At 42.2% G+C, this 26283-nt stretch overlaps 1 protein-coding gene across 15 annotated transcripts in view; it reads right to left on the bottom strand.

Moving 5' to 3' along the window:
• Nucleotides 1-25908, bottom strand: part of ACMSD (aminocarboxymuconate semialdehyde decarboxylase) — a 57451-nt gene extending 31543 nt beyond the window's left edge. For 8 of the 15 annotated variants that reach the window (XR_010662483.1, XM_065931438.1, XM_065931439.1 and 5 more), the window contains exons 1-5: nucleotides 25697-25908; nucleotides 18647-18691; nucleotides 10901-10997; nucleotides 6216-6265; nucleotides 4611-4847 (exon numbers count right to left, since the gene is read on the bottom strand). Coding sequence is in view for 14 of the 15 variants with exons in the window: in XM_065931438.1 (XP_065787510.1) it covers nucleotides 4611-4847; nucleotides 6216-6265; nucleotides 10901-10997; nucleotides 18647-18691; nucleotides 25697-25753 (486 nt within the window). In the remaining variant the exon portion in view is untranslated. Of the gene's footprint in view, nucleotides 1-4610; nucleotides 4848-6215; nucleotides 6266-6887; nucleotides 7008-10900; nucleotides 10998-16287; nucleotides 16464-18646; nucleotides 18692-25696 lie in introns of those variants that run through there. The other 7 variants (XM_065931432.1, XM_065931429.1, XM_065931442.1 and 4 more) reach the window with 7 other exon arrangements.
• Between the last annotated feature and the right edge of the window lie 375 nt (nucleotides 25909-26283).

The following is a 26283-nucleotide window of genomic DNA, read 5'->3' as shown; positions in this document are numbered from 1 at the left end:
TCTGGCCTCTCCGAGTCTGACATTAGCTGGGAATTTCTGGGATCTACAGGCACCCACAAAGCCTCAGGGCCACAACTGAGCTGCTGTGAGCGAGACGACTTGAGAAAGGGAAGTGCTCTCAGTGCTGCAGCAAAGCAGGTACTGAAAAGAACGTCATGAGCAAAACTGCTCCAGGACCTTTTGGGAACTGGAAATACCATCTGGAGGGCATGGCCTTTATTTCACACAATGTTTAATTAGAAAAAGTCCTTTCAACATGTTTTTAATATTAGTGGCTTGCCACGGTTCAAAACAAATTTCCTTAGAGCATTTCTTTTCCAAATATATTAAGGTGCTGGGATGATTCATCCTACGTCTACATATAAACATTTGGGCCAACCAGGCTGATGCAATGTGACTTGTGTGCATGAGCATTTTCAAAATGGAGAAATAGTCCTGGGACAACAGGTGATTCTGAAAGTGGCAGGCAAAGTGTAGATTGAAGAAAGGACTTCTAATTCAACAGGGTCTGGGGAGTGGAAGAGATATAAGTCTTTTGAAGGGAGAGGAGCTAGTTGGTTTCTACTAGTGGATGCAGGCTGGAGAGTATCAACTTCTTGGGATGGTTTGTGCTTGATAAATGCACATCATTATGGTATCTTGGTGGGATTTCACTCTTCATGAGGATAAAACTTCATTCTCTGTAACTGTGATGGTTCATTTCTATTCAGTTAAAATTAACAAATATTTTTGATCACCTTTGGCATATGAGACATTGTAAAGAACATAAAAATAAGTCACTTACACCCTCAAAATTATGATAACTCTAAATTTATTCAGCACTTACTATATGCCAAAAGGATCACAATAAACTGTGGAAAATTCTGAAAGAGATGGGAATACCAGACCACCTGTTGAGAAATCTGTATGCAGGTCAGGAAGCAACAGTTAGAACTGGACATGGAATAACAGACTGGTTCCAAACAGGAAAAGGAGTATGTCAAGCCTGTATATTGTCACCCTGCTTATTTAACTTATATGCAGAGTACATCATGAGAAATGCTGGGTTGGATGAGGCACAAGCTGGAATCAAGATTGCTGGGAGAAATATCAATAACCTCAGATATGCAGATGATACCACCCTTATGGCAGAAAGTGAAGAAGAACTAAAGAGCCTCTTGATGAAAGTGAAAGAGGAGAGTGAAAAAGTTGGCTTAAAGCTCAACATTCAGAAAACTGAATTCAGGTTTGAAATTTGAATTCAGATGCAGAATCATAAGATCATGGCATCTGGTCCCATCACTTCATGGCAAATAGATGGGGAAACAGCAGAAACAGTGGCTGACTTTATTTTTCTGGGCTCCAAAATCACTGCAGATTGTGATTGCAGTCATGAAATTAAAAGATGCTTACTCCTTGGAAGGAAAGTTATGACCAACCTAGACAGCATATTAAAAAGCAGAGACATTACTTTGTCTACAAAGGTCCATCTAGTCAAGGCTATGGTTTCTCCAGTGATCATGTATGGATGTGAGAGTTGGATTATAAAGAAAGCTGAGCGCTGAAAAATTGATGCTTTTGAACTGTGGTGTAGGAGGAGACTCTTGAGAGTTCCTTGGACTGCAAGGAGATCCAACCAGTCCATCCTAAAGGAGATCAGTCCTGGGTGTTCATTGGAAGGACTGATTTTGAAGGTGAAACTTCAATACTTTGACCACCTGATGCGAAGAGCTGACTCATTGGAAAAGACCCTGATGCTGGGCAAGATTGAGGGCAGGAGGAGAAGGGGATGACAGGGGATGAGATGGTTGGATGGCATCACTGACTCGATGAACATGGATTTGGGTGGACTCTGGGAGTTGGTGATAGACAGGGAGGCCTGGCGTGCTGCAGTTCATTGGGCCGCAAAGAGTTGGACACGACTGAGGGACTGAACTGACTGACTGACCGTGTGCCAAAGCTGTTATATACATATATAGGTATATTTTATATATATAATATATATGGGCTTCCAGGTGGCGTTAGTGGTAAAGAACCCACCAAGGCAGGAGTCGTAAGAGATGCGGGTTTGATCTCTGGGTTGGGAGTATCCCCTGGAGAAGGGAATGGCTGCCCACTCCAGTATTCTTGCCTGGAGAATCCCATGGACAGAGCAGCCCAGTGGGCTATAGTCGATAGGGTTGCATAGAGTCGGACATGACTGACTTGACTTAGCACACATGCATATATGTATGTATTATGTATATAGCAATTTCACAGTTGTTAACTAGTTTAATCCTTCAGGAGATGAGTACTTTTTATTATTCCCATTTTACATACACAGAAACTAAGGCAGTTAGAGGCTAAGTAAGTAATTGAGGTCTTCTGGCTAATAAATGGTAGGCAGTTTGCCACTACCACTCTGCCTCATACAACAAAGTCATCTTTATACTTAAAAACTGATCTGAACATGTGGTTGGGTTCACATGAGAACAAAGGTCTAGGAGATTAGGGGGACAATCAGGTGCTCTGGAGCTCTGGCTGACCTTGCAATGACAGAAACTCCTGTCATTTGTTTGGCTCACAGAAACTCCTCTCATTCGTTTCAGCAAGTTAGTGGTAAGGCTGGCAAGTCTTGCTAACCAAACAAATGTGCTGTCAGCCCCAGGACATCACAAGTCAAATGGGGCCAGGATGCTTTCTTGAATCCCCACAGAGACTGGCAGACCCCAAAAGAGCCTAGTTAGAATGATTAATTGAACTGATCACATAAATGAAAATATCTATTTGGACCCCAACTGGCTGCTGTTGCTTTCTGAGCACCTTAGTAATTCATAAAGCCAAGTCCAATGAATAATAAAATGACTTATAGCTGAAGGCTTGCTCACACTTGTGCTGAAACAATTTTATACGCAAATAAATAAATCCTCTTTTCAGAGCTCATTAAAGTTTCTAGAAAACAGTCACTGGATCAGTTCAGCCACTGCAGCCAATAATCTTCTGGGAGTTCAATATTTAGAGGAACATTAAATCTTTCAGGTTATTGGGAGGCAGTTTAACAGGCAGTCCCCCAACTGGTGGGCAGTGTCCATAGACACAGACATGGAAAACATCCTGCATGCAGTCAGAGCTCAATAAATAATAAATGAAATAAATGATCAGTGATTATAGTACCTGATGGGTCCACCAACATCTACTTAATTCATTACTGAAGATTTTGCTTTTACATGAAAATAACCAAAAATGATACTATTATAATTCCAGGAGGGAAGTAAGAAATTTTTTAAAAATGCAATTGAATAAAGAATTAAGCATCTTGAATTCTGAAATTAAGGAAAGCAGGTTTAGATACAGAAAGAACCTCCCAAAGTAGAGAGGACCGTGGGATTGTGGACTCTTCTGCTGGATATTTCAGAAATTGCTGGCACTGCATTTTTGAAGATATATTTTATTATGCAGTGTTTCAAATATAGAAAGTTATAAACAATAGTACAATGAACAGCTATACGCTTACTATCTAGTATCGTCAAATGTTAACATTGTGATGGTATATTTTTGTTGCATATTTTTATTATACTACATTAAAAAAAATATATGGTTTAAAAAGTATCTTAATTGAGAGTCGGTTAAATAAAACAAGACATATTGCAATACTATGCAGTTATTTTAAGTCACGCACTGAGAGAATTTTCACTTAGGTTAGAAATTCTCAATTAGAATATAAAATCAAATGTATAATAGAATTCCAATTCCATTAAAATATAAAATATGCAGATGTATGCATATAAAAAGATGAATGTACTATTAACCATGGTTAATCATCTTTGGGTGGCAGAATTATGGGTTATTTTTGTTTTCCTATTTATTTAAAATATAGTCGATTCATAATGTTGTGTTAGTTTCAGATGTACAGCATAGTGATTTGTTTTTCTTTTTTTTGCAGATTATATTCCATTATGTGTTATTACAAGGTATTGGGTTTAATTCCCTGTGTTATACAGTAAATCCTTGTTGCTTTTTTAAATTTTATGTACAGTTATTTTTCTCCTTATGCTTTTCTATATTTTCCACAATTGGATTACTTCATAATTTTGAAAAATGGTAAGAATTTTTTTCCAAAGCAAAAGTAAATACTTTGGGACTTGTCATTAACCTGATCCTTTTGCACAGTGGCTGTGATATGGGTAATAATTTGGCTTCCAAATGAAACCTCTTTATTTAAAGTTAAAAAAATTTTATTTTATATTGGAACACAGTTGATTAACATGTTGTGTTTCAAGTGTATAGCAAAGTGACTTGTTTACACATATACATGTATCTATTCTTTTTCAAATTCTTTCCCCATTTAGGTTATTACAGAATATTGAGCAGAGGTCCCTGTGCTTTATAGTAGGTCCTTGTTGGTTATCTATTTTATTCCAAATTAAACTTTAAAAGGAGAGCAAGAGGGCTCAAAAGAAGAGAGATTTCACTGAGTTAACTTAGGGCTGACCTGGGAAGCATTTTCACTTGTCCCTTTTCTAGTAGGATGGCCCTTCCTGTGGGGGAGCTCTTTCCACATTCCCCCTGCATCCAGCATGTTATCAGGCATTTCTCCAACCCAGGGACACCCAACACAGTACCCGCTCCACGTTGTGGCACCTCATACTCACCGCGTACACTGGGAAGAGTTCCGGTGCATTCAGGTCCCACTCGTTGATGTGGGAGCCGATCTGAACCCCGGGAAAGCCCAACTTCTTCACACAGCGCTCCATCTCCTTAACCGCCAGCTCAGGGGCCTGCATGGGCAGCGTCCCCAGACCCACAAACCTCCTGGGGTGGCTCGCAATGGTGGCAGCTAGGTCGTTGTTCAGAAGCTGGCACAGGTCTAAAGTGTCCTGAGGTTTGGCCTGGTGGAGACAGGCGAGGGAAAGCACATGGTTCAAAACCTACTTTGGATATTTACTCTGCTCAGCACCTCCTCTAGGTTCAGTCATTTGTCGCCCAGTGGCTTTACACCTCATAAACCTGAAGCACAGTTTGAGATAGGCACTTGGCCACAGAAGACCCAGAAGCCAGTCATTACCAAGGTAAAGAAAACTGCTAGCACATTGCTGATTAATTAGAAAACTGATGTAATCAGGGCCTGGAATCCTACACTGGACATAGAATGAGGGCAGACCATCCACCAACCCAGATAGGAGCCTGCAGGGCTCCCCCCTACCCACACCAGGAACTGAGCCAGATACCAGGGCACCTCTTGTCACATCTCCTTGGGGATGTCAGGCTGCTCATGACCTCTCCTGTCCCTGTCTTTCTCCTTGTCCTTCCTGTTAGCTGTGACACTCAAAGAGTTACCTTATTAGCAAGATGCTGATGCAGACAGTTTGCTTTCTGTTCTAACTCTCCTTCCTTCCTTTCTGTCTTTTCAACATGATCCCACCCCACTGCTAAGAATTTGGTACTCTCCACCAATGCCAGTTGTCCAGTTAGAATAGCTCGCAATCAGGTAAATTCAGGTATCTTTAGGTCTTAGGGTATTTTTATTTTAAGCGGTGAATTTCATCATAGGAACAGGTAACTATTGAATCACTAATACTGAAATTATGAGCATATGTGAGCTCATATGAAATATGAGCATAGGTGTAGGAGTTGAGAATAGGTGGTATTTCCAATGCTCCTTAAATCGCCATGTGATTGAATATTTATTTAGTTGAGCGGTTACTTAGTGTACCTCCAACTACTTACAAAAGTGTTCTTTTGCAGGCTTACCATCATGCCTGAAACTTTTAGCACTCAAGATTTAATCACTTGGGGAAAGACATCCAACTCAAGGAATCCTGTTTTGAATTGTGTGTATTTCCATGGGAGAGGCAACATATTAGGCCATCATCATCACTCCTATCACCTTAAAATCTTTATCACTTTAGAATAAACTGGCTTGTCGGTTACTGAGCCTCGCTTGGCAGGAATGAGTCAATAGGTTGTTCTGATGGAGATTAAGATTGAGTCTACAACTGTGCTGTCCAGTGGAAATAAAATTCAAGTTACAAAGAAACATGCAGCTATTGGCTACCATACTGGACACTGGAGTTCTAGAGCAAGGTCATTACTAGGAAGACAGGCCTGGGAGAGAGTAGTGCAAGTGTGAGGGGCCCTGCTGATCTCTAAAGGAGAGCTGGGTGGGCAATGTCAAGACTTGAGACATTTGTCTACTTGCTAGGGAATGGATGTGAGCCTTTGCTCACCAAAGAGATGGATTGAGATTTCACACTCACCCAGTAGCTAAACATGACGGGAACCGTGGAAAGGGCTTGCACAGTCACTCCTAGACACAGACACAAAGGCAAAGCCAGTGAGACGAATGACCCAGGCACCTCTGCATTTCCCAGGGCCGAGGAGCCTAGTAAGTCTCCATCCCACCTTCCTTCTGCTCTCCCCTCCTTCACTGTGTCTTCCCTGTCTCCTTCTCTCAGGGTCTGTGCCCTAGGCTTCCCTCATCCCTCAGCCTCAGTTCTAAGAGGAGGAGGAAAGGCTGGACAAAAATGAGATCATTGAAGAAAAACTAAAATGCCCATTTTTCAAAGGTTATTTCAACAACTATGAAGTTGTATTTAAGCAAGGCATTTCCCCATCTTTTTTTTTTAAGGTGTTTCATCTTAGGTCATGCATGACAGAGTATATTTCTCAATCACCTTCCTGGCCCTGTAATTCATCTCCTAAGTGAGTCTGGGTACAGTCCCACTGTCTGGAATGCCCAGAATGAGGCCCTGAGTGTGGTTGCAGATTCCAGCATCCAGGATGCCTAAACTCTCTGATAGTCACACTCCTGGAGCTGGGGTATTGGGAGAGATGCTGCCAAACCAAGGATGGGCCCTCTTTCCCTCAAACCCACATCCAACCCAACAGCAGTCCTGTTTGCTCTGCTCCAGTTCCTTTTAGGCACTCACCTCTCCCCATCTCTTGCCACTGCCTGGTCCAAGCCACCAGCATTTCCTATGGGGACTGCTGCAGAAGCCTCCAAGCTGGTCTCCTACCATCACTCTTGTCCTCTTACAGTTTGTTCTCCACTTGGAAGCCAGAGTAAGTGTTAAAACTTAGATCAAGTCACTCTATTATTCAAAACTTCCAAGTACTTTTAGAGTAAAATCACACTTAGAGTAAAATCAAGACTTGAACATGGTATAAGACTCCACACAGTCTCTCCTGCTCACATTGAGCTTCATGTGCCTCCTTCCTGTTCTTTGGAGCTCTTTGCTGCCCCAGGGGCTTTGCATGGCTATTCCATCTGCCTGGAATGCTCTTCTTTTGGCTCATCACAGGATGTGCTCCTTTTCACCCCAAGATCTCTGTTCAAACATCAGATCCTTGGAGAGGCTTTCCCTAACTCCATTCATTCTCTCTCCCGCTGTTCTGTTCTTTTAATTTTCTGCTACTTATTACAGTCTGTCATGACTGTAGTTAGTTGTTTATTCCGTGCCATTCCTTACTTGGTCATAAACACCACATGAGACTGTCTGTCTATGTTCCATCCCTAGTGACTGTCTAGAATAATGCCTGGCATTTTCAACATACCCGTATATGAAAAAATAGGTCATTGTTTAGTGAGGACTAGACATGACAGCTTTTGATTAGAGAGCATCATTAAACATTGCCACAGATAGGATTTGTGTCCATTGATTAGTGTGCAACAGACAAGGCCCTTTCAGCTGTAAAATCTTCACATTTTACACAAATGCTTTTGTTTACATTATTGCATTTAATTTCTCTATTTTATAGATTGGATCTAAGGTCACATGGCCTGCCAGTGGTGGGATGAGGCTCCTGTCCAGCTTGACTCCTTCCCTACACCCCAGTGGCCATCACTTGTCACTGTATTTCATATTAACATAGTAAGTTGCATTATTTATGTGCTGGTTTATTTGGATACCTACTCTTTAGTCTCTGGGAATTGAGAGGGGAAAAACAAGTCTAATCCAATTAGAGCTGATATTTAAAAAAACAAACAGGTATTTAAAAGTTTGGCATAGCACAGCGTTCCCCCAATTTACCACTTTACCTTGAGTAAAGTGGGCAGAGGCCAGGGATGGAGAGAAGTGACATCATAAAAACAAATTCAGAGGCCTTCCTTTAGAAACTCTGACTTAGTGGATGGGGCTGAAAAAAATTCCTAGTAAGCACCCCAGGCAATTCTTATCCTGAGGGAGGCTTGGGAAAAGCTCCCTTGGAAGAGTGATGGAATGAGAGAGACAGTCCCAAGTATAGTCCCAGCTCTACCATTTACTGTTGTGTCTTCCCTAGCAAATCATTTAAATGCTTTGCATCCCTCAGGTGGGAATAGGTACAACCAATGCCTGCCACATAATGTGATGAAGTAACCCAGGAGCTGCCAATTACATTTGTCTCGCTGTGAAAATGGCACAGTATGCTGAAATCTTCTGTGTTGTGCCTTTATCATTTTATTTTCTTACCTCAGCAGAGGCAGAGGGATACACTGTTAAGCTCTTGTGGCCAGACTGCCTGGGTTCAAATCCCTGTTCTGCCCCCTATAAGTTAGGTAATCTTGGACAGATTGCTTAACCTCTGTCACTAAGTTTCTTCATCTGTAAAATGGGTATAATAATAGTTGCTACCTCCTATGGTTATTATAGAAGTTGAGTTAATACACATCGGGTGCTGAGAACAATGCCTGGAAACAAAATAAATGCTCAGCAAGGGATAGCCATGACTGTTCTCTTAAGGAGAGCCATGGAATGAAACACACAACCAAAACCAAAGGGGACATTCTTCATCTAAACTTCAGTCTTGAACAATGGTTCTGACACTAGTCATGATTTCCACTAGCTTTCCCCTTGAGAGGTGGGAGCTCTGGCTCAGCTTGGGCTCTGCCATCAGTCTGGGAAGCCAGCTTTCTCTCCAGTGCCCCTCACATCCCTGTTCTAGAACAGGGGCCTATGTACCATTTTCTCTAGAATGGCCTATAGAGGTACTTCAGGCTTTCTACAAAGTTCAACGTGAATGCAGTTTAGACATACTTTTAGTTATTTTAAAAAATCTATAAAGCAATATCTGGCCTAGAGTGCGTGGGTGCGTGTGTGCATGCTAAGGTGCTTAGTTTTGTCCCACTCTTTGCAACCCAATGGGCTGTAGCCTGCCAAGCTCCCCTGTCCGTGAGATTCTCCAGGGAAGAATACTGGAGTGGGTTGCCATGCCCTCCTCCCGGGGATCTTCCCAACCCAAGGATCTCTTATGTCTCCTGCATTGGCAGATGGGTTCTTTACCAGTCACGCTACCGGGGAAGCCCATCTAGCTTAGAGTTGCCAGAGACTGCCTGCACATTTTGGGGCTGATAGTTCAACTCAATTTGTGCAGACCTTAGAATAAAATGTCTCCTGCTATCTCTGTGTATGTATTTGAACTTCTCATGCATTTGTCTTTGGTTATAAAGGTGGTAGATCCAAACTCTGTTTGTATGTATGAGCCTTTTTTTTTCTGCATTAAATCTAGACCACTGATGTTAAAATTTAGGCCTGCCAGTGTTATTGTGGGGGTTCCTCATCACAGCCCCTGGGCATGGCCCGTGGGTGTCCGGAAGGCTGGGTGCTCTTGTTGGAGCACGCTCTCCTTGGTGGCACAGCCAGTGAAAGCACAATGTGGCTGTCACACCGTATTTTAAAAATTAAATTTTATTTATTTTTCGTCCCTGTTCATCATATCATATTTTAGATAGGCTTTCACAATTCTTTTAAACTGGGGGGACTTGTTTGATTTTTAAATATAGGATAAGGAATGCAAGCAGTTCTTAGAAATTGTTACTGGTTTAGCTAGGAAACAAAAATGTCCTAACTCTCCCCTTTCAAGTGTTTGGACTGGTTTTATTGTAGAGTATAGTGGGACTCTGTGATAACTTTTTTGGAGCCGCTCCTGCTGCCACCCCATGTGTGTCAGTGGGGATGTTCTGTGTACTGTGCTGAAGCAAACTGCAGAAACAAATCAGATCCTGACTCTAACTAAGAAAGCAGTTGGTGTCTTTAATCTGTGATTAGATTAAATCTAATTTTTACTGTTTTTGTTTGTCTGTTTTTTTGGCCATGCCGTATCATGTGGGATCTTAGTTCCCTGACCAGGAATGGAACCCAGGACCCCTGCAGTAGAAACCCAGAGTCCTAACCACTGGCTCACCAGGGAAATCCCTAATTCTCACTGTTTTAATTGGCTCTATAAGTAAATACTATGTATTTGAATTTAAAGTTTTTAAAAGAATAAAATCCTACTTTTATCTTTTTGATAATACAGTATGTGTGCGTGTGTGCTATGTTGCTTCAGTCGTGTCTGACTCTTTGCGACCGTGTGGATGGTAGCCCTCTAGGCTCCTCTGTCCATGGGATTTTCCAGGCAAGAATACTGTAATGGGTTGCCATGCCTGCCTCCAGGGGATCTTCCCGACCCACGATTGAACCTGAGTTTCTTATGTCTCCTGTATTGTGCAAGAGGGTTCTTTACCACCAGTGCCACCTAGAAAGCCCCAATAACACAGCATTCTACTTTAAAACAAGTGTACCTAATTTGGGGGCTTCCCTGGTGGCTCAGACGGTAAAGAATCTGACTGCAATGCTGGAGACCTGGGTTCAGTCCCTAGGTTGGGAAGATTCCTCTGGAGAAGGAAATGGCTATCCCCTCCAATATTCTTGCTTGGGAAATCCCGTGGACAGGAGAGCCTGGTGGGCTACAGTCCATGGGGTCTCAAAGAGTCAAACACAACTGAGCACACGCATACCTAAATTTTAAATCCACACTCTAAAAACAGTATAGTGGAGGGTACCATCCCTCCCCCAGTGACGCTGGAACAGTGGAGAAAATGGGATCAGAGGTTGCCATCATATAAATCATGTAAGGTAATCAAAGTGCAGACTTGCCTCTAACATCAGATGCAAACATTGATACCTTGTCTCATTGTAAATACCTGTTTGGTCCATTTCTCTAAGACGAGCTTCTGGATCCCAGCAGTTCTCTTGGACCACTCTGAAGACCTTCCCATCTTTCAGCATCTTTGCTTCTCCCTAGGACAGGAAACTCATATCAGCAAAAGGTGACCTAAGCTTACTTAGCTGGAGAAGGGAACGGTAATCCACTCCAGTATTCTTGCCTGGAGAATCCCATGGACAGAGAAGCGTGGTGGGCTACAGTTCATGGGGTTGCCAAGAGTTGGACGTGACTGAGCGACTAACATACACACACACACAAACTTACTTAGATGAATTCTTCCTTGTATGCTTTGGAATGTGGTTCTCCCCTAATCTTGTTAGGCATTTTCCCTTAATCCTTGAAGAAGTACAAATCTGTTTGTTTAGCAGAACTCAGCTTGTTTTCCCCCTGCCTTAATATTGACTTGGATTTGAAGGGGTGTGCTCTGTGGTTGTCAGAGGCTGGATACAGAGAACCGGGTCATGGCCATGACCTTTTGGGACTATACAACTGAGGACTGTGTAGGTTACCTTGCCATTCTGAACTGCTGGCTCCAAGAGCTGAGAGGATGGCCCAGGATCTGGAAAACTAGATTTATAACATTTTAGAACTGGTAAGGACCTCTGAGATAGGGTGTGTTGTCCAACTCTGTTTTTTAAAAAAATTATTTATTCATTTATTTATTTTTGGCTGTGTTGGGTCTTTGTTGCTGCACTCAGGTTTTCTCTAGTTGCAGCGAGCGGGAGTTACTCTTCTTATTGCAGTGGCCTCTCTTGTTGCAGAGCATAGACTCTAGGCGTGCAGGCTCAGTAGTTGTGGCACATGGGCTTAGTTGCTCCATGGCGTGTAGGATCTTCCCAGACCAGGGGTTGAACCCATGTCCGTGGCATTGGCAGGTGGATTCTTAACCACTGGAACACCAGGGAAGCCCCAGCTTCTTGTTTTATAAAGAAGCAACAGATGGATAGTGAGAGGAAATAATCTGTCTGGCAGAGCAGGGCCCGCTGATGTCAACACATGCAGGGGGAGGCAGGCCGTGCAGTGACTCAGTCTAGAAGTGCATGTGAAGTTTGGTGCTGAGCTGCTGCTTCTCCCAGGCATTGTACCTGCCTTGTTCACTACCTTTTAATACTCAGGGCAGGGGGGCCAACTAAATGGCTCCTCAAATCATGGTAGTAGGCTCTAAGTTGAGCTTTGGGTTGCTGATCGCTAAAGAAAGGGAAAAGTTCTGATCAAGTCCCTAAAATCAGACTGCTCAGGTTCAAAGCATTATTCTGCAACTTATTGTGTAGCCATGAACAAGTTAAACATTTCTGAACCTCAGTTTGCTCATTTTTCATTATAAAACATGTTAATTTAGCACCTACTTTACTTTCTCTGACTGATATAAAAACTTTAAGGATATACAGTTGGAAAAAAAAAAAGGATATACAGTTGAGGAAAAAAGACAAGTTAATAATATACCACTAAAATTTAGGTCATAAGCATGGAGATTGGAAAGATTGAGAAAAGGAAGAAATTAAGGCACAGATTCCCATCCATGGAGACGAAGAACAGAGTACTTGAGTTGACTGGGTAGAGGTTCCATAAGCCTACTATTTTTGTAGATATTAGTGTTTTCTTATTTAAAAATGTATTTTATTGAAATATAGTTGATTTACAGTGTTTATTAATTTCTACTATACAGCAACGTGATTCAGTTATCCTTCCCAAGATGGTATAATGTGCCACCAAGATCCCCCTTCAAGAACAGAGGAGTTGGGAGTTCCCTGGTGGTCCAGTGGCTAGGACTCTTGTGTTTTCACTGGGAGGGGTCTGGGTTCAATCCCTGGTCAGGGAATAAGATCTCTCAAGTTGTGCAACATGACAAAAAAAAAAAAAAGAGGATTTCTTCTCCTAGCTTCTGAGAATTGCCAGGGAGTATTGCTGGCAGACAGCTATCAGTTGTCAGTCCCTCTGGGGAAAATAGGAAGATTGCCTTGGGTGAAGAGAACCACTTCCCTCAAAGTCCTGCCTCATTTCCAGGGCAGTCCATTTCCAATGACTGATTACTGTGGAGGCAAAAGGCCCCTCTTCTTTGCCTCCCATCCCCAACTTGGGATCCCTGTGGAGTTTAGCTCTAGAGCTTCTTATAGGGTCAGCTTAGACCTCTGTTGAGAGCATCACAGCTCAACCTTGCCCTGTCTTATCCTACTTCCTCCTTTCCCCTTTTTTTCCCCTCCTTTCCACTGAGGTCCATTCTGAGAGCACTTCCTATTAAACGTTCCGCATGCTCATCTCCATCTCAGAGTCTGATTCCCAAGGAACCTCAGAACCTCACCTGTGACACTTCTGATTCTTAAGTTCTAGTTTTAATACTGTCTACAAATGAGTCTAAATATAGCAGATATTTCAAATGTCTGGTATTGTGTATCACTAAAAAGTGTATTTTATAGAATGACCATGTTATCCAGCAATCCCACTCCTGGGCACATACCCAGACAAAACTTCAATTCAAAAAGATACAAGCACCCCTATGTTCATAGCAGCACTCTCCACAATAGCCAAGACATGGAAACAGCCTAAATGTTCATTGACAGATGAATGGGTAAAGATGTAGTACAATGAAATACTACTCTGTCATAAAAAGAGTGAGATAATGCCATTTGCAGCAGCATGCATTCAGCTAGAGATTATCATTCTAGGTAAAGTAAGAGAGAGAGAAATACCATATAATATCATTTATATGTGGAATCTAAAATTTGGCACAAACGAACCTACCTATGAAACAGAAACAGACTAAAAGACATAGAGATCAGACTTGTGGTTGCCAAGGGGGAGGACGATGGAGGAGGGATGGCGTGGGAGTTTGGGTTTAGTAGATGCAAGCTATTATATATAGAATCAGTGGACAAGAAGGAAAATAATAGCACAGGGAAAAAAAGGAAAAATATGTATTTTAAATTCAGTATTTTATCAACAGATTTCCATTCTCTTCCCCCTTCCCTGGGTGCCCACTCAAGCTCTACCTCTAGACTATGCAAGCTGCTAGACTGCTTGGACTTGAGGTGCAGAGCTGGCAGAAATGACCCAGACACTCTCGCCAGGAAGCAGCCTCTGTAATCACTGCAGCTGTCACTTTAAAGTGTCTGAAGGACAGCTCCATGGGAAGCTATGTTACAACCACTTCCAGGAGTATTCACTCAACCTGCTACTGCTCATCTCTTGCTCAGATCTGCTTGTCCTCCTGGCTCTATTACATCTCTCCTTGATGTCTGCATTATCTTTCTCACCCCTCTGAGACCACATCATTTTTTCACTTCCCTCTGCTTGACATGTCACCATCCCATTCATTTCCCAACATGTCTCCAAAATAGACCCTGCAGTCATCACATTTCTCCATCTCCACTGCACCAGCCTTGGTCCAAGCCCTATCTTCTCTGATCTGAATGATGCTCCAGACTCCAACCTGATCTCTTTCTGCTTTCACTCTTGCTCCTATTTAACCCAGTCACAAAGCAGCAGAGTAAACTCTTAAAACCCTAAATCAGATCTTGCTAGTTCCCCACTGAAAACTCTTGAATGGATTTCTGTTGTCCTGAAGATAAAACGCAAACCCCTTAACCTGACCTAAGGGGCTTCATCATCTAACCCCTGCTTGTCCCCACAACTTAATCATGTGTCTACACCTTTATAAATAGGCTCTTTGTTAACTCCATTCAAAATATCCTAGGTATTTTGTTTGTTTTCTGTTTGGAACCTGATTGACTTAGCTAAAAAATATATACATAAACATATTAAATAATCCTATGTCCTTTTATATAGGTTCATGTATATAGAAGTAACATCATAGGGAAATATCTGGAAAGATACCCACCAAACTGTTAATAGGAATTACTTTTGAGGATGGGGAATGCTGATCCAACAAAACTGTAGCTTTATCTTCAACAGCTTAAATTTAAAAAGGACAATTTATTCAGATTTTACTTATATAATGGAAAATTAACCTTAAAAATAAAAACATGAAATGAGGACATTGGGCAAAATGAATGGATTTCAGTCGATTTTGGCTGAGAACCCCGCATTATAAGGAATATATTTTCCATTGTGACCCAGTACATCCATATATATCTATTTATAAAAATACAAACTTGAGACAAAAGTTTCATGAAACAACATTTACCCTCACTGTGAACAATACATTCTGCTATTTTCTTTTGTAATGTATTTTATTTTTAAAGCTGTCCTAATCCACTGAATTGATATTATTACTCATTGTTGAGTTGCAACCCATTAAACACTGGACTAGATGATCCCTAGGCCTACAGTCCTATGGTTTTTTATCTTCATGAAAGTTGCCTGCTGTCTTGTCCTTCCCACCCCGTGAATTCCCTCACCCTTTTGCTCAGTACAATACTGTCACTATCTGTATGTTCTTTATTCATGTGAGTGTCTTCTTGGCTCCCCAGTGAGAGGGAAATCATTTTGAGAGCAGGAACCTGATGATTGAAGATCACACAGAATAATGTGGGTGAAAATACTAAGTGTGATGGCAATGGTGTGTGTGTTTGTATTTCAAGGGTCTGAAAAATGCTTAGACATTGATGGCCCATGTGCTTGAACTGGGCCGGGATCTGGCCTCCCTTAAACGCTGCGGGGTGTTCCTGCCATCAGCACTTCATTCTACCCTACCCCATGCTTCTCCTGAGAGGAGGGCATACATAGTTTTATATATTTTCAACCAAATTATACAGAATCAACCCAAGGACAAATGATGTTTTTCAGTTCTGAACAAGGCTTTACCATGGCAAGCAATACCCCTTGATTCATTCCAAAAGCACTGAAAAATCAAAGGTTAAGAAGAGAAACAAATAGGGCAGACCAAAGATGTGTTTGGGAAACACCTTTCAGGAAATAGGAATCTCTGAGGTAAATCAGTCATGGCTGGGGAACAGAAAATATTATTCACAAAATGAATGTAGGCAAATAAAAAGGAATTGCTCTAAGCTGAATTTGCAATCTGTGTGTATTTATATGTTGTTTTCCAGTGACTATGATCCCTGACGACTGTAATTATAAAAAAAAAACCCAACAATTTAGTTCCGCTTTGGTTTGCTTTGTTTTGCTTTTGAAATGGAGGAAAGGAGCGTATCACTTTGATTAGACTACTGTTATATCCAATTTTGCTGGAACTATGCAAGTAGTAGATTTGATTTGAAATATTTTCATTCTTGGGTTTCTTGTTTGTTTGAGGTTTTTTTGTTTGTTTTGTTTTTGTTTTGAGATTTGCTGTTATGTTTACCAAACTTCTCTTGACACAAAAACGAAGGCCATTCAGATCTAGTTATGAAGGGTAGAAACTGCAGCCTGGGACATGGAGTAAAAAAAAAATTACAGGCTGCTCACCCTCCACTTGGGGCTTCCTAGTGTCCTTGTCATCATCTCCACTCAGCTTATTTTCTCTTTTGGGCAGACTTGAGAGCCAGCTTAGGTCTTCCCGGGTGGCTCAGTGGTAAAGAATCCAGCTGCCAATGTAGGAGATGCTGGAGACACAGGTTCAATCCCTAAATTGAGAAGATCCCCTGGAGGAAGAAATGAAAACCCACTCCAGTATTCTTGCCTGGAAAATCCCATGGACAGAGGAGACTAGTGGGCTACGGTCTATTGGGCCGCAAAGAGCTGGACGTGACTTGGTGACTGAGCACAGGAGGCCAGCTTAGATCACCAGCTCCCAGGCTGGGAACTGGCACTTTTCACGGGAGAAGTGCGGTCTGGTGTCTAAACTGGCTCTTAGTGGGCAGTCTTTGATGAAGGTGAGAATGAGCTGCCCCAGAGATTCTGATGTTTAAAAAAACTCTTTAATGATTCCTCACTGCCTTCAGGATCAAGTACAAAGGCCTAAGCCCATCCCCCGAGGCCCCGTCTGATGAGGCTTCTGCCTGCCTCTGCAGCTTCTTCCTACCACCTTGCCCCCCAAACTCTTACATGCCTCTATCTGACCCCTACAGTGTACACTAGGTGGCCTTTTAATGCGTCCCCTTTTTTGGCCATGCCGCATGGCATGAGGGATGTTAGTTCCCTGACCAGGGATCGAACCTGCACTCCCTATATTGGAAGTGCAGAGTCTTAACTTCTGGATCGCCAGGGAAGTCCCCAGCAGACCTGTTTAAGCCATTAAGACCTTTCAAGGAATTTGCATTGCATTGAGACTAAAATCTGGCCTCTTTAGCACGTGCTTCAAGTCTGTCCATGATCTGGTCCCTGCCCGCCTCTTTTCCTGCCATCTCCCCCTTGTACCACATCTTAGCCAAACTGTCCTCCTTCTTGTTCTTTGAACACAGCCCTTCCTCACATGGCAGCCTTTGCAACTGCTATTCCCTCATCCAGGGAGACTCTTCCAGGGTTTTCCTTCTCATCATCTTCAGTCTTTGCTAGCTCTCCTTAGCCAGTCCAGATGAATCTCCTAGTCACCTCTTGTTCCAGCACTGCTTTCTATTCCATCCTCTGAAGCAATCATGTTTGCTTGCTGCCCCTAGAATTTGAGCAGGGAGCATGTCTGTCTTGCTCACCAGCATATTCCATGTGTCTAGCCTGGTGGGCCTGGCATCAAATAGGTGTCAATAAAAATCAGTGAATGAGTGAGTGGATAGAGCCAGTGGTTTTCAAGCTTGAGTGAACATCAGAATCACCTGGAGACTTGTCGAAATACAAATTGCTGGCCCAATCCTCAGCATTCCTGATTTTGTAGGTCTGAGGTGAGGCCCAAAAATTGGCCTTTATCCCAAGTTCCCTGGTGACCCTGAACTTGCTGGTCTGCACACCATACTTTGAGAAATGCTGATACCCTCCCTAGCCAAGTGCTTGAGTTCTGGGCTTATAGATGTTTAATATCCCCATGCCTTCGCTCCCTGTATCTGTTTTCTCTTTTCCTTTATTCCTTGGGCAAACCTTCACCTCTGCTTGCAGACTCAGGAAGAGCATCACTTCTTCCAGGAGGCCTTCTCCAAATCCTTGGTGCCCAAATCTATATCCTCCAGTACCTGGTCCTTACCTGGTCACAGTGCATTGAATTACCCCTGCGTGTGGCCTTCCCATACCCCCAGTCCTTCAGGGCTGACTTAGTCATGTCTGTGCTTTGCTGGAAGCTCAGGAGGGTCCCCCCTGTCCTCCACGAGGGCATGTGATGCCTCTGAAAATGAAGTCGGTCCAGAACCCTAGTTGGCAGCTCACTCTCAGGCCTCATTGTGTACTAAATGCTTTGCCCCAAGCCTTCCTCCTCTCGCTCTTTTCTCAGACTAAACTCAATCCTTAATAACAGTGGCTTCTCCTTGCTTTTGTCTCCATGTTTAATTTCTCCACCTGTGCTCAAACCTAAACTGTTCCATTTATTTGGTCGGCCTTAATATACTGTCGTCACTGTGGAGAGAGCCAGGTCTCTTCCTTGAGGCAGAGCAATGCTAAAATTGGTTCCAGGGCAAAAGAATTAAAAAAAAGAGAGAGAGAGAGAAAGAGAGATTTCTTCCTTTTTTTCCTCCAATTTCGATTTTATCTTTCTAAATGCTGCTCTTTGAAGTTAACACCCATTTTTCGAAATTCTTTTGAGAAACCTCAGTGCTGCCTACTATAAAGGTCAGTTGGAGGGCAAAAGAGTTGGGGGTCCCTGGAGGACCGAGTGCAGGAAGGTCTCAGGCTCAGTTTGAGTCTGAGATCACAGACCCCTGTGTCCAGGGGTCTGGGGCACAGTGGTTCTTTGGGAGACACTCACCTTGCCATGGTGTTGGAGCTGCACCCAGCCTCCGTACCCGAATCTCTGTGGGGAAGGGGGAGAACAATCAGACTAGAAGACCACAGCAGAGAGGACTGCAAGAAAGCGGAGTCCCTGGGCCAGAGCCTCCAAGCGCCATCCTTTCAAACAACTTCCCATTTCATTCCCCAGGCCCATGACCACTTATTCCATGTTTATATTCAAATCAGGTTATTTTTTCCTGAAATTTTCAGGAAGAAAATTCTGTATCATGGAAGTGCTGGTTTTATTTTTCCTAATGCATGTTACAGCATGTTAAAACTTTGTTTTATTTTTTAAAATTTTATTTCATTTATACATATTCTTTTATTTTTTTTGGCCATGCAGCATGTGGGATTTTAGTTCCTCAATCAGGGATCAAACCCATGCCCCCTGCAGTAGAAGTGTGGAGTCTTAACCACTGGACCCCAGGGAAGTCCCTGCAATTTCTGAGTAAGGATGTACATTAAAAAATATTTGCTTGTGTATCACCTAAAATCCTTTCCAGACCATTAGCAGTACAGGCTGGAAGGACCACTCTTTAGGAAATACCATCTTAGAACATTAACTGTGGGATGCAATCCATGAGTAGATCATGAAATCAATTTAGTGGTTAATAGCCCAGATGTTCTGAAAACATGAAATATTACGTGTAACAGATGCCTCTGGTGGCCCACCCATATTCCTTCCCTGTAGTGCTCCTGTGAACACCAGCCCTCTCTCATGCAAAAGCACTCACATTTTTTGGACAAGATTTTCCCTTTTGCTATTGGAGCCAACTTTGACTAACCAACTTCTAGAGGATCAGAAATACTAGGAAATTAGTAACCCCTTTCTTGCCTGTCCCCCAGATCCCTCAATCATGACTGAGGGCATTTGTATATAAACAGCATACACTGTTTTCTCAGCCCCTTGGGCACGGTGGCTCTGAGATGAGGCACACATTCTACACTTTCAAGGGCTATGTTGCTTTCTCTGTCTCATCTCCCCACTCTACTGGTGTTTCCTGGGATTACCTCCAAAGTAAACTAATTGCATTTAAACCCTTATCTCAAGGTCTGCTTCTTGGAAGACTCAAGCTAAGAAAGTAAAACAATGGAATATAATGAAATAGAATAGAATAAAATAGGATAGAATGGGATAAGGAAGGATAGGATAGGATAGAATGCCTTCTATGTCTATTAGTTTTGGAAACTCTTATTTCCATTATATATATGAATGTTTGTACTGAGTCACAATATGAAATATATTTTTTTCTTGGGGGTCATGAATTAAAAAATCTGAAAGACTTTGCCTAAGAACATAGGTATATATGACTCATGTTAAAGATAGGTTTTAAAATCTCATTCTGTTTGGTCATTCATTCATTCGTCAAACCCTCATGAAGTCCCACCATCACCAGCCTTTCTAGGGCAGAGAAAATAAAAATGAAGGGACCACAGTCTTGAGAGGCCAGCGCTGGGCTGAGCTGGGCAGATAATTGAACAGCGTTATCATGTGTGAGACCTAAAGTGTCAGAGTGACACAGAAGTTCCCTGGGAGCCTGGAGGAGGATGCTAACACACAACCTGGGTCAGGCAGTGTCATGGCGGGGAGCCTGGAAAGGTACTGTGGGTTTGGATTGGAGTATAACCTCCAGTGTTCAGTATATCCATGCTCTAAAGCAATGGTTCTCAAAGAGTGAGGTCAGAGGGACGGCATGGAGGCCAGAGACCATGAGGTAAAGGGCTTATTCAACAGCTCCTGTCAGCCAAAATGGGTAGAGTTAATGAACTCCACAACGACTCCTAGCTTGCTGTGGTTGGATGAGAACAGGTGACGGTAGTTTGGTTCTCATGTCACGGCGCAGGGAGGTTGTGTAGAGGGAGCCAGGTTTTGACAGATCTCTTCCTTCCTGGCTTCCCTCTCACCTCCAGACAGAGAGGGGAGGTCTGGGCTTGAAGCGGAGAGGCATTTGCGTGTTTCTGAGTCTGTCCCTGGACTCTTTCCCAGTAGACTTCAGATATGGTCAGTTCTCTACCAACTTTATTCTGCCTGGGTAGAAGGTCTGTTCTTGAATTTTAGCTCCAAATAATCACATTAGCTCTGGAAATCTACCTGCTGCTCCCCAAGTGACACCGGAGGACCTGGCTTAGTAGGCTGGGCATACAAGGGCACCTGTCTACCTTGGACCCCTTGCATGTCTCCTTGCACCCAGTTTTTCCTTTGCAGTGCATTCCCACCCTCTTTGTGCATTCGGTCCCCTTGTGTTTCACTTCTCTCTTCCCCCAGATAAAGCTGCCCAGAAGGGGTTGGAGGAAGGGCTGGAATGGCCTCACTCAGTTAAGCTTTAGAGTAAACTTTAAATACGCTCTTGAGCTGGAAATTTGCCATTGAAAGCTTACTTTAATATGAAAGAAAAGATTTTATTTCCTTCTTTCTTTCCTTCCTTTTTTCCCTCCTTCCTCACTCTCTTACTTTTTCTTCATTCCCTGTGGAATGTTAACCCGTTAGTTCACAGGTGAGGGAAACTTTGCATTGGGGAAGGGCAGAGAGGCAGGCAGAGGAAGAATGGAGGGATCTTGTCACACACAACACTCCTTTTTCAAGATCCTTTACTTTCTTGGAGCAACTTACCATCTTGAAGTCACTGTTTTCTTAGGTGTTAAAGGAGGCTAACGGTAGTCTTAGTGACATAAGATTTTATGGGAAGTAACTGGAACAATTTAGAGAAAGCTATTGACACCAGACCTGGCGTATAGAAAGGGCCTCATCGATGCTAACAGTGATAACGATGGTGACAATGATAGTGATGGTGACGGTGGTGATGGCAGGGGGAGGCAGGGGTGGTGGTGGGAGTCATGGCAGTCATGACGGTACTGGAGGCTATGACGCGGCAGTGGTGATGGTTGTGGTAGTGAGTTTGGTAGCAGTGGTGGCAGCAGTGATGATGATGGTGGTGGTGACAGGCAATAAAGTCAGTGGGGGTGGTATGGTGGTGACAGCCTGTTCCATTCTGAGGTTTTGAAATAAGGCATACTCTCCACTAAGGAGAGAAAGAAGGAGCCCTTGCTCACTCTGTGTTCCTCCCTTCTCTGCCTTGGAAAGCACTTGGAACACTTTGGAACACTTTATACTTCCCCTGAACTTTACAAAGGCCTAAACGACTTGGGGAAACTTTATTCTGTTCCAAATATGGGCTGCACACAATCCCCCAAGTCTCATCCTAGGTTGAAAGAGGCTTAAGTTGAAATTTATGACCTTGGGAGTAGTTTTTGTCGGAGCAAATGACAAGGAGGCATTTACCATCTGAAAATGTTCGACTTTGAACACTGTCCCATAGGCATTTATGGCCATGACAAATTGAAAAAAACACTAAAAATTCAAGGAAATTAAGTTCTATATACCAGAGTTGTGTTTCTGAAATGGCTAGATATGAATCAGAGGCTGGTGAACTGAATGACATTTTTAATGTCTTGGGGACCTCACACTCATGAGGTAAATAATGAATTCCCAGGTGATGAAACCAGATCTCTATTTTCTCAGAGGAGATGTTTAAAAGTCAAGTTTTGTCTGGGATTTTCTCTCCTAAAAACATTATATTGATTGAGTGCAATTGAATAATTACTAATGAAAGCAGATGTAAATATGTAATTTTTAAATAAAGGCCCTCTTAAAATTAAAAGAATCTTTGCAAGCCCTACTGTCAGGCACATAGTAGGTGGGGAGTAAAGCCTTGCTGAATGAAAAACCTGAAATCTTATTATCCTTCTTGTTGTTATAAATATTATCATTGTGAATCAACCCCAAATAGCTTTTACACAGGTTTCTTGGGCCAGAGTGTGGTCCCTGATTCATCAGGAACACTTTAATCTAGTGCACCCTCCTGAATCTGCTCCCTCTCCACTGCTGATTCCACCCACACCCCCCTCCAAGGATCTTAACTCTAACTCTGACCTCACTCATTATTAGCAAGTGAAAATGAAAAAAGTTCTCGACCAGTCCTTTGTAATCATTGGTTAATCGTCAAGCCAAGCATTTGATTCTGCTTTTCTGTTTCTTCACTGACTAAGGAGGTCAAGGTATTTGAAGCGTGTCTATTAATATTTAACAAGAGAAGGCAGATTTGAAAAGAGGTATCAGTTCTTCCAGAGGGGCTTCATCTTCTAAAATGAAACTAGGGCTCGCTTGTTTTTTTCATTCTTTATTGGAAAGCTTGAAAAAATTGCTAAGAAAAGATCAGAGATTGATGCTTTGAAATAACATTTTACCTACTAAGAAACTATTTGAAGACAAAGGAAAATCTGCTAGAACTGTTGAACTCTATGAACACCAAGGCATATCTGCTATTCACTCATGTCACTTTAATATTCATATAGACTGATGATATAGTTGATCATATGGACTGGAAATAGGGAGAGAGAAGGATCCCAGGACGATTTAGATGTTTTGAACTCACTCTTCCCAGTTTGAAAATACGGAAACTGTTTTCTGCAAATTGTTTCATGACTAACTTGCCTACATTCCGATGAGAACACCTACCGCATAACAGATCACCTACTGTGAGGAAGCCCTCAGTGGTTTATGTGAGTGTGGGGAATTGGGAAGAGGACTGGTGTCAAGGGTGACCTTGAGCGGGGGGCAGAGGGGGCAGAGGGGGCAGAGGGAAGCAGGGACATCCCACCAGCAGTAATGCAGTCCTGGGCCAGCTCTCTAAGGGTGGGTGGGTATGGATGAAGAGCTATGGAGCGGCCGTCACAGCCCCATGAAGCTCTGGGATTCTAGGCTCATTTCTGAGTCTCAGTGACCTCATCTGTCCAGCCAGGTTAATGATAGAAATCCTATCTGCAATTCACAAGATGTTATGTGAATCAAATTACATGTCTCTGTTGCTCTCTGGAAGTGTAAGAGTGTTATTACTATTACTACCACCACCATCATCATCACACATATCAATTATCAAAACAAGAAGAGAGTCACAGAGGACAGACTTGTAGTTGCCAAGGGGGAGGGGAGGTAGGGAAGGGAAGGATTGGGAGTTTGGGATCAGCAGCGATAAACTGTCATGTACAAGATGGATAAACAGCAAGGTCCTACTGTATAGCACAGGGAACTGTATTCAGTATCCTGTGATAGACTATAGTGGACAAGAATATGAAAAAGCATATATATGTATCACTGAGTCACTTTACTGTATAGAAGAGATCAATGTAACATAAATCAACTATACTTCACTAACTTTTTTTTAAGTGTATCAGTTATCTGCTTGCAGGATGTGAGACTGCTAGATAAAATCCTGGTTTACGGGTATAGTATGCCCCTCACCTCTTCTGAGGCATAACTAGAAGATAGGAAGGCATAACATCAAGAGCCAGTGGAACTTGCGTGTGGGGAGCCTACAGCGCATGCATTTGTGGTTATAGCCTCTTCATGCTCTGCATCCTGGAGCTTCCGGAGCAGTTTTAGCAGTGCCTTCAAGGCCCTGCATTAGGTGGGACACCTAGGTATTTGCAGCTCTTGGTGACCAGTTCTCTGCTGAAACTGGAGGCAGTCTTCTGGTGGGAGGCAGGTCATGGGAGGTGGGGTTATGACATGGGATACTAGGTAGAGAGTTTTCTCCCCTCTGCAAAAAGGAGGTACCCTTTTAGGCTACTACTATTGTTCATCACTAACATCGTGAAGTGATGTCTACACTTTAATAATAAAATATAATGAGGACAACAGCATTCAGAACAGCAAGTTCCCATGCAGGCACTTAGGCTCCTTTTGGAGGGGTTAGTCCAATAGGGTTGTTGTTCAGTCACTAAGTCATGTCCAACTCTTTTGCTACCCCATGGACTGTAGCCTGGCAGGCTCCTCTGTCCATGGGAGTTCCCAGGTGAGAATACTACAGTGGGTTGCCATTTCCTTCTCCAGAGGATCTTCCCGACCCAGGCATTGAACCTGTATCTCCTGCATTGGCAGGCAAGTTCTTTACCCCTGAGCCAATAGGGTTAGTTCTTACCATTAACTGTAATAGGAAAACCTTCAAAGATGGTTTAGCATCACTTATGTTTTTTGATCTACAATGTTCACTATCCATCTTACCTAAAATACCAATGGACAAAGAAACATTTAAGATGACCATTCTCCAAGGAGACAACTATGAGAAGAAAATAGTTTCTTCTGTCTGCACAATGAAACAGTGAAGCCACATTTTAATTGCAGTTTGGGTTCATTCACTTTTCCTCACTTGGGATAAAAATAGATGAAACATTATGAGTCATGTAAAAGTACTAGAGAAGTCTGAATGGGTAAAATCTGATACTTAGCCTAAGTAAAACTCAAACCAATTTTAAATTTCTTTCATGTTCTCCACTTTCTTTTTTAGTATTCATTTAGAAGTTTTTAGTGGCAAAAGGAAATTGCCATCTTTTGAGAAATACAGAGAAAAGTCTTGAGAGACATTCAATGTGCAAAGGTTTCGTGTCATTTCCTCTAGTTTTTTTTTCTTGATGTTCCTACTCTAGTTCATAACAAGAATTTATAGCTTAAAGATCAAAAAGGAAAGGTTTTAGACGGTGTTTTAAAATAGATTTGAAAAATTCTACAAAGCTATCATTTGGTACTTCCAAAACTTATTTTCAACATCTTGGAAAGGAAATATATTTTAGAAGTCACATTTAGTTTTTAATAGTTTCTTACTTGAAACTGTAACTTTAAATTCTGTAAGTGGCACCTATCTTCCTAGCAGCTGAATATGTGACTTAAATGGAAGTAAAACTGCTTGACTTATATTGTCTAGAAGTTTTAAAGAATGCTTTATTTGAGGGGAAAAGGGATTTTTCAAGAAAATTTACTTTTAAAACCAAGTTTCTTTAAATGTAAATATGAAATCATTTTAAAAAACTAGGAAATAAGAGCTACCAAATAGCTTAAAAACTTCCTAAAGCAGAGAAATTTAACATCTAATTCCCAAAAGAAGACATCATTCTGTAACAGAGGCATTGAGAAACCCTAGAAATAATTCTAGGAGAAGCTCTAGAAATAATTCAGCAAATTAATCACCATTACCTTCTTTAGATCTGGCCATTCTCTTGGTAGAATGTGAGTGTGGATGTCAATTTTCATTGCCACAGGATCAGAGGAGATGCATATAAACAAGGAAGCTTTGATATGAAGAGGCCTTCATGAAAACCATGGAGTTAATTGATTTACTGAGTCTCTTTACAGCTGCCACACCACTCAGCACGCCTGCTTAACTGGTCTAGACCCACTGGACCTGCCTTCTTAAAGTCCACGGCTCTGTTTGTTTGTCTACCTGGCTTTGGGTCAGCAACTCTTTGGTAATCAGGACTTAGGGCACAAAAAAAAAAAAACCTACTAAAGCCTGTGAGGTCAAACATACTTGCAGGCTGCTTTTGAGTACAAGAGGTCTAAAACTGACTAATCTTTGCTTTTAAATACTTTAATTTTTATTAAGATATACATATTTAGAAATCAAGTATCAGAAGACTTTTAAAGAAAACTAATAGATCCGTGACTCATCTGTTCTTATTCTTGGTTTCATTCCTTAGAAGAAACCAAGTAATGCTTTTGCTTTTTTGTACCATAGTTACCTCCAGGTCTTTAAACCATACTTAGCAATTGGCTCATTCATG

The sequence above is a fragment of the Muntiacus reevesi genome, chromosome 3 (genome assembly GCF_963930625.1).
Source record: "Muntiacus reevesi chromosome 3, mMunRee1.1, whole genome shotgun sequence".
Lineage (NCBI taxonomy): Eukaryota > Metazoa > Chordata > Mammalia > Artiodactyla > Cervidae > Muntiacus > Muntiacus reevesi.
This window is presented reverse-complemented; position numbering and strand designations above follow the sequence as displayed.